The 8,748-nt window shown below is 47.5% G+C and overlaps 1 protein-coding gene across 1 annotated transcript; it reads left to right on the top strand.

Moving 5' to 3' along the window:
• Positions 1-6,520: 6,520 nt before the first annotated feature.
• On the top strand, positions 6,521-7,831 carry RRS1 (ribosome biogenesis regulator 1 homolog). Its single transcript, XM_072852401.1, has one exon. It carries the CDS (start codon positions 6,615-6,617, stop codon positions 7,692-7,694), a length of 1,080 nt encoding a protein of 359 aa, XP_072708502.1. The 5' UTR covers positions 6,521-6,614; the 3' UTR covers positions 7,695-7,831.
• The last annotated feature ends 917 nt before the right edge of the window (positions 7,832-8,748 follow it).

Genomic DNA, 8,748 nt, shown 5'->3' with positions numbered 1-8,748 from the left:
TGAACCACAACATACATCCTAGGTACAAGCTCATACAAGTTTACAGATGATTCTTGTCCTACATGAGTCATCTGTGGTTACATGTGGTTGAAAACCTCTCTAATATCTCCTCTCTAATATCTTCCAATGAAGTGCCATATTCCTATGTACAAAAAGATGTAAACCACAACTTTTTCCTCCTTTCATTGATGACCGTCAACTGAAAATGTATTAGCAAGACCTTGAAGTGACTGCCACCAATGTAACTGAAACATCAAATTTGAAGCACAGCGCTTAGTATCTTTTACTTGGACGCCTACAACGTACATTATCAAAATAGCTTGTGGGAGGCATAGTCGGCATACACAAATGCTTTTGCTGCTTCATGGCAGGACCTGCATGTACATTCCCCACTCCTCATCACACCACCTTCAACGTGTATTTCATCACGCTGGTGTCAAAGGTAGCTTGAAGAACAAATACTCTGAAAACACACTGAGGACAAAATTCCATCCTGACTGATCAGCCTCGCTGATGAATGGAAATGTGGAGGATAAAAGGTTACAAACCGGGTTTGGGGAGCCTTTTTCTTGCTGACTGCCAAGTAGTGCTGAGGCTTTGAAGACATCTTTGGCAAGCAGCATTTCAGCATACATCTCCATGTCATCCAGCAAGGGCTGGAAGAAGATTCAGGCAGTTGAGGTCCACGAGATGGTTGTGGTGTGTGTGTGAAATGATGCCTGGATCTATGCCTAGCCCCAAGTTGAAGGTTCCCCAATAAGTCACTGGAGAACCATGGTCCTAAATGCATTGCATTGTTTTGCTTTGAGATCAGGTCTCATCCTTTTTCTTTTGGCAAAAATCAATATTCAAATCTCTCTTGTACATGTGAATGCCATTATCTGCATAGGCTTAATCACATGCATCCAGTATCTGTACAAAATCTCAGCATAAACAGCTGAGATTTTCTACTGAAAACATGGCCCAAGAAGCCTTTTCTAAGGCCACTCCTGAAGATGGATTGCTTCTGACTCACAAAGGCATTAGAATATGGGAGCTGGCACAGTCACCGTCAGCAGACACACAGAGATTTATCCTAATTTCAGATTCACAGTATTGAACCCGTAGTTTGATTTGATTTGCCTTGTGTCCTTCTGTCAAAAATCAGGAATGACTATGGCACATCCTTTGTGTCATGGATGAAGGCTTACACGTTCCATCTCACTCCCAAGTTGGAGACATTTCCAACCATGAACCCAACCCAAGAAGAGAGGAACCATTTTTGTTCTGGTTGCAAGTGTAGACTTAATCCAGGACAAATCTCTGTGCATGACAGATTTCTTGTAAAAGAAGGAAATGTGTTCCATGGCTTTTTTTTTAAACTTGTAGAAGTAATCTCATGCCAAAAAGTACGTCTACTCTAGACAGGTGATAAGAAGGACTGACCCTGGAAAAAGAACACGTTACTATGTTGCCATTCTTTCCATCACTGTCTGATAAAGTTCTCACTCTGTTCTTTAAATTCTCCTAAAAAACACCTAACAAAACCAAGCCACGCCATTGCTGGTATTTCTAATATTAAGACCATGCTACAAGAAAACTTTCTCAAAGAAATCAGGTCACTGTAAAGCTCATAAAAAAGCAAACCACATCACAATCTGTTTTCAGCCTGATTCCCTAATGCATAGCAAGATAGGCATCAAGCACTTGGGAAGGCCTCAAATTATCTTAGGTTTGTTTTGTTTACCCACAATCAGTTCAGTGAAACCATGCAGCCACAGCCAGTCAACTGATCAAAATAGATTATGGTCTACCAATCACTTTCCACAATGCCTGCAGTCATCCACATCGCCCTGCTATCTTGCCAGCTATCTGTGTTCTGGCTTCTGAACCAACAATCAGGCTCTACTTCGTACCCACTTGTAACTGCATTCCCAGTTACCCAGTCTTAGGTTTTGGGACCAGAGCTACAGCCTTCCGAGTTTCATCTTCATGGTTTTTCACAAATACACCATTCTGCTAATATCACATTAAATCTTCAGACAGGAAATCTAATCCTGCTTATTTACAAACCAAGTTTTTAAGCATGTGAGCACAGATAGTATCATCAGCATCAGTGGAAAAATCCACAAGCCTGGAATTAAGGTTGTCCCTTAACACATTTCTAGTAGGGCCTTGCATTGGTGAAACCACGAGAAGCAAGTACCCATTACCTGTAATCAGTAACTTAACTCTTTCTTGAATAGTAAAAACTGTGACTACCAGGCACATTTTTGTTTTACTGCTGAAGTCAATCCTGATATTTGATAAAAGATGGTGGCTCAGGTCTTTGCAATTTTTTTATTCCTTACTGACAGTTTTTTCACATTATATGGACTAGTGAATAGGAAAGAGTCTTTGTTTAGCCAAATTTTCATGCCTATGCTTCATTATTGGGACTGCAAAAGCACTTACATGTCCCAGGAAATAAGATGCATGCTGAAATACATGAAATACATTTTACAGGGGTAAAAAATGTATTGGGAAGCAGAATTCAGTTGTACTTAATTTAGCTTCAGTGAGCAAATAACTTCTTCCTTACAGGAAGAAATCCTACAACATAGATTTTTACTTCAAAGTGTACTGAACAAAGTCAGGGGAAAGGAATGATTTGGAGGCAGTGTGGGTATTTTAAGGGCACTTTCTACTATTTGCCAAAATTACCAGCACTTTGGGTTTTCCTGATAAAAGTGTTCTTCATAATGATCCTCACAGCAGGCTTACGAATTGGTTGAATCATCTTGTAACTACATCTACTGCCATCCAGAGGTAACTGGCAAAAGTTTGAAGAGTAAATATAAGTTAATGGTATCACTAACAGTGAGACACGAATACCTTACATTAGAGCAGTTCCTATCAAATACAAACTTAAAGTTGTAGCCCAGCTGAACAGAAACTACAAAAATAAAAGTTAAACAGGATAATTCTTTATTCTTTTCCAACAGAAAAACAAAACCAACAGTATATCATACCAATGATGTAGTTCTTCTGGTGCGTCACATATATGCTGCATTATGCTTTCTATTAATCTTTTACAAGTGTTTCTGCAAATTACACTCTGCCGTCTTATGTTTTTCACGCAGACCTCAACTGCAGTTAAAAAAAAACAATCCAAAACCCTACAGCCTTCTTCACCCCGTAGAAAGCCTGCACTTTGCCACAGCATCCAATTTCTGTCTGATCATCTCACAGTAAAGAAAGTAAGCAAATACTAAGGAATTAAGCACATACACACACCCCATAACTTGGGTATTATTATCATCATTTATACTGAAGAGACAGAGAACCTCATGGAAAGAGACAGTAAGGCTGAAACTGTTTAAGCATCTATGGATTGTGAGTGCCCATGGTAAGGGATAACTGCTTTCAAGTCCTACAGCTGAGCACCCACAAATCCAGCCACAGGCAGTTTGAGAAATGCAATGTTCAAGATTCTAAAACTAGGAACCCAAAACCAGAGATGACCAAAATGAATAAGCATTGCTAAAAATTTATCCTTAAAAAATTTACTGCAAAAGCCTCATAACAAAGCTGGAGCAAACGTGAGATAAGAAAAATATATATTTTCTAACAGCTATTTCTATAATCCAACACTGATATCACCCTTTCATCTTTCAAAAGCCCAAATTTTCAGCAGTACACACATGCCTATTCACTTACAGGAAGCTGCGTGCCTGCTTGTAATTCTCAGCTCTAAACTGGGAGTTATAAGCTCAAAGTGTGGCTATGATTGCTATGGTCAGCACCTCAGAAGCCACTTCTCACAGTGGGATAGTTCCCCAAAATATCCATGACTCTTACTGACAAATCCTGTTTGGTTTACAAATTTATTCAAATATTCTTCCAGCTACCACCTTCCCAACCACACTGTGAAATCACAAACTCAGAAATGTCCTGTCTGAATAATATACCATCACTATGTACCACAGTAATGATTTTGTAGCCAGGCTTCGCTAACGGGCAACATTGTGCTGAGGACACTTGAAGCACAGTAGCATGAGGCTCCTTCTTCAGTTATGTCCTGTGCTTACAGGACAAAAAGTCTGGCGTTGTCAGTAAACCAAGCAGATATTTCTTTCTTCTATACAACAGGAGGAGGTCTATACAAAGACTATGAGATTTCGGCTTGTAATAAGTAAAATCTGACCCTGCCAAGGCCTACAGCAAAACCATCCGAGACTGCAGCTTGGTCAGGGTTTCTCCCATGCTCTTTAGAAGCCTGAATCCTTGAAATGATGCAAGAAGCTTTTTCAGAATTATTCTCTAAACAGATATTTAGATGATTTTTTTGTGGTTTTTGAAATAATGTTAAGAATGTCTTGTACGTCTACTTGTGACAAGTTTCAAAGACTTACCTAATTTGCAGAAAGTGTGATTTTCATAAACAGCAAAAAAAACCCCAATGCAAAAGCATTTAGTGTTACTGTTCAAAGTGATACTGTTCAATGAGGTATGTAGAGACTAAATATGCAGGATCAATTCATTGCCTCAAGCAATGAAACACACAACAAAGATCAGTAAAAGGAGAAAAAAGGCCATTAAAAAAATTCACCTCTGAAGTCCATCTGAGGCCAAGTATAGAATTTCCTGTCACTAATCCGTAATCATAAAGGTGCCCCTATTAGACTATTATCGCAAAGTAACAGTGAAGCAATTGAGTAAATGAACAGTCCTGTTCACTGTGTTGGGACCACTCATACAGTAAATGACAATTTCTGGAATACATAAAAAGGCTGGAACTCAGTTCTACACAGCAGTTGCCGGAAAGTAATTTTTACCTTCTGAGATTCTTTTTTCCCTTCCTTAGCAGGGTCATGCTATCAGGCAAAACAAGAAGACCAATTCCTGGCATGTACTCCTTCCGCTATTCCAGTGATACACAGTAATTATTAACACTTAAAGCAACTTTGGAAGTGCAATAGATATTGCCCATTATGTCCAGACATTTACCTGAAGGCTTCTGGGCTTTGTACAAATATAAACCAAAAGAACTCAGTTAGCTGCATAAGGATAAAACAGTAGGGTACAGGGATCAACGTAAAGGTATTGACCAGACTGCCAAAGAAGTGGACCTTGCAGTTCAAAAGTAAAATTTATGCCTAAATCTAAATAGTGCATGTGCACCTCTTCAAAGAACTGTCCTTAAAGTTAATTTTATCTGTAATTCCAGGTGAAAGTATGAGCTGTCCAAGACAGGGAACAAAATATTATCCAGCGCAATGCCATCTTGTGGTAAACGGGAAAACTGCCTGTGCCATCCGGCCTGGGTCTAAACGCATAGGGACTCTGCTGCTCCATAGTATATGAATCATACTCAGACCTGTTGACATGGAAAAACAAAGACTTTATCATAGTTAGAATTACAAAGCGTAAGCTGTGATATCCTAGGCATTAGGACTTGAGAATCAGCTATTCATCTCCATTTTACAAGGCTGGCATTTTATTTTCGTTCCAACAATACTGCTGTGCCTTTATACTCAGAATCATTTCCATCACTCCAAACATAATGTAAAGGCAGAGACGTCATATAACTTAGCAGAAAATTGTATTTAGTATAAAAACTCCCGTCACTTTCCTTGGCTACAGTTAAGTGCTATCATGAGCTTGTTTTTAGGGCACCAGGGATCAGCTCAAAATGTCATGGCTGTACAAGCCAAATCACTGTATAGCTATAAAAGGATTCTTCCATAGCTCATTTGTTTAAAAATAGCACAGAGGTATCTTTGACCCAGCTGACCTTTGGGTGCATGCAGTATCACCCGATCACCTCACTTATCATTATGCCTGATGAGACATCTGCCAGGTGATACCGCTTCCCAAACGGCATTCCTCCCCTCCCTTCTCTGCGGCAAGACTTGCCCGCAAGACCTGTGTTGGTCTCTGTGGAGCTGCAATACAGTACTTGAATTTTGGTCCCGCAACAAGCACTTACAGGCATCGCTCTACAGCAATGACTGTCAGACATAACGATATGCTACCAAAAAAAACCCAAAACCCATGGAAGAAGTATTTTCCTGTTTCTCAGTCTCAGAGCTGCCCAGTGTTGGAATGCCATGGCACGGCCCTTAGGCAGGCACAGGCCGGGAAAGCTGCGAGGCCCTGGCGGCTCTGTGATGGCAACATCTCTCTGCACTGCAACGCGCTTTTGGCCTTTGCATCCCCTCACGCGCTGGCTCTTTCCACACATTTTCTGCCTCTGCCCCACTCGTGGTGGTGGCGGGAGACAGGTGTGGGGCCGCCCCGGCCCACACACAGCCCCAGCCTGGGGGCGGCAGGGGATTTCATTGGAAGCGCCTGCCCGTAAGTCACGGCCGCAGGCGTTCCCTGACAGGAACCGAGAGGAATTAACGGGCGGCGACACTCCAGCAGCCGGGAGAAGGCCCCGGGAAGGCGCAGGCGGGACTACAGCTCCCGGCAGGCAGTGCGCCGAGCCCGCCCCCGCCGGGCGGGGCCTCCCGGGCTCCGCCCATCCGGGCGCGGAGGCGCGCTTCCGGCGCGCTGAACCGGAAGGGCTCTGCCGCACTTCCGGGAGCGGCCGGCGGGAGCGGTCTCCACGTGTGGAGAGCGGCCCGGCCCGGCCCGGCGTGCCGCCCGCCATGGCGGCCGTGCGGGTGGAGGAGGTGCTGGCGGCCGCCGAGGAGCAGGAGGCGGAGAGGCGGCGGAGCGTCACGGTGGAGAAGGAGCTGGAACTGGAGTTCGACCTGGGCAACCTGCTGGCGCTGGACCGCAACCCGCCGCCGGCGGCGGGGCTGCGCGGGGCCGGCCCGCGGCGGGAGGCGCAGCTGCGGGCGCTGGCCCGCGACAACACGCAGCTGCTGGTGGCCCGGCTCTGGGAGCTGCCGGCCGAGCGTGCCGGCGGGGCGGGGGGGCCGCTGGTGGCGCGGCTGCCCGAGCCGGCCTTCCGCCTGCCGCGGGAGAAGCCGCCGCCGCGACCGCGGCCGCCGACGCGCTGGGAGCAGTTCGCGCGGCTGAAGGGCATCCGCCGGCGCAAGCGGACCTCGCTGGTGTGGGACGAGCAGGCCAAGGAGTGGCGGCGGCGCTGGGGCTACCGGCGGGCGGGCGGCGACCCGGCCCGCGCCTGGCTGGCGGAGGTGCCGGCGGGCGCCGACCCGGAGGAGAACCAGTTCGCCAGGCTGCGGCGGGAGAAGCGGGAGCGGGTGGCGCGCAACGAGCTCAACCGCCTGCGCAACCTGGCCCGCGCCCACCGGGCCGGGGCCGCCGTCCCCGCCGCGCCCCTCCACCCCACCGGCCACCAGAGCCGGGAGGAGCTGGGCCGCGTTGCCCGCGTCGCCCGCGTCTCCACCGCCTCGCTCGGCCGCTTCCAGCCCCGGCTGCCCAAGGAGCCGGCCGAGCCGCCCTCCCGCAGCGGCGGCAGGAAGCGCCGCTTCGAGCCGCTGCTGGGCAACCTGGCGGCCGAGCGCAGCCGGCAGCTGGAGCTGCTGCGGGACATGGGCAGCAAGAAGCCGGTCCTCGACATCACCCGCGCCGTCAACAAGCAGCTGCGGCAGGAGGAAGCCGAGGCGGCCGCTGCCAAGGGCAAGAAGCAGTCGCAGCGGGGGAAGCGTGGCCGCCGGCAGCAGCGGGCTGGCCGCAGCAGCAAGAAGAGCGGAGCCCGCCGGCAGCAGCAGCAGCAGCGGCCCGCAGGCGGCGGCACCGGCAGGAGGAAGAAGGCGTGAGGGATGGAGGGACTGCATGCGGCACGGGGCTGGGGATGCCCGCCGAGGTGTGGGAAGGGACTGTCGCTGCCAGCCTCCTGCCCGCTGCTCTATTCCCTCACCTATTTGTCAATAAATATGCTCCGGCCTTTCTGAGATGTCCTGCGTTTGGCTCTTAGCTGGCAGTCAAGGAGGGCTGTGTTCTCCGTCCAAGGGGAGCTGGTGGTGTATCGAGGGGGTCGGGAGCCCCAGTTCCCCCCAGTTTCGCAGGGACAGCCAGGTGATGTTGCTTCACAGCTGGCTGTGGCTGCAGCGTTTCCAGGCAGGACTGGAGCTGAGCAAAGCTGTCCTTGCTCAGGTAACTGGGACTGGGGGTGGACCGCAGCTGTAACCTGTGTGTTGATCGAGTAACAGCCTGCTCAGAGATAGCAAGGACGGGGCTGTTGCTCTCTGCTCTGGGCAAGTGGCCTGATGGTGGAGCTCTTGCTCTGTAAGTCAACTTCTGCTGCTCAGCGCTGTGGTATTCAGGTTCGGTTACAAAAGGAATGTGAAAACTTACTGTAAGATTTATTGCAGGGCCTAAGAAACTGTACAGATTGCCTAGAGAGTTCTGTTGATTAAAAGAAGAAGTCAAAGCTAGTGACCAGCCATTGAATTCAACAGAAAAATATTCGTATTGAACAGCAGGTGAAAACCTAAATTTCTCCCTGTGTTAACAGTAACCCATCACTTCACAGAAATAGTTTCACAGTGTTTTTCTTTACCAGGCAGTTTGAGAGCAGATACTGGAAATGATCTCAGACTTCTGCTTATTACTCTTTTGAACTCTGTAGTGCCTCCTGTACACTTGAAATAAAAAATACAATTTGCTGTCCCAATGTGTGGCTTAGCTACAGGGAGGATGCTGTTCCCTGGGGCCATTCCTGGTAAGAGGGGTAGTAAAACAAGTTCTGGCAATCTCAAGTAAACTAAGTTCTCAAACTTTCCAGTAGTAAACTTGTGAGTGGTTACTGATAACGTAATATTTCGCTGCAAATGAGTTTTTGAAAAAGCTATGTGACTATAGCACTTCTGT

The sequence above is a fragment of the Ciconia boyciana genome, chromosome 2, assembly GCF_034638445.1.
Source record: "Ciconia boyciana chromosome 2, ASM3463844v1, whole genome shotgun sequence".
NCBI classification, from domain to species: Eukaryota; Metazoa; Chordata; class Aves; order Ciconiiformes; family Ciconiidae; genus Ciconia; species Ciconia boyciana.
This window is presented reverse-complemented; position numbering and strand designations above follow the sequence as displayed.

Coding starts and splice junctions, on each gene's coding strand:
- RRS1 (XM_072852401.1), top strand. CDS start 6,615: ATGGCGGCCGTGCGGGTGGAGGAGGTGCTGGCGGCCGCCGAGGAGCAG.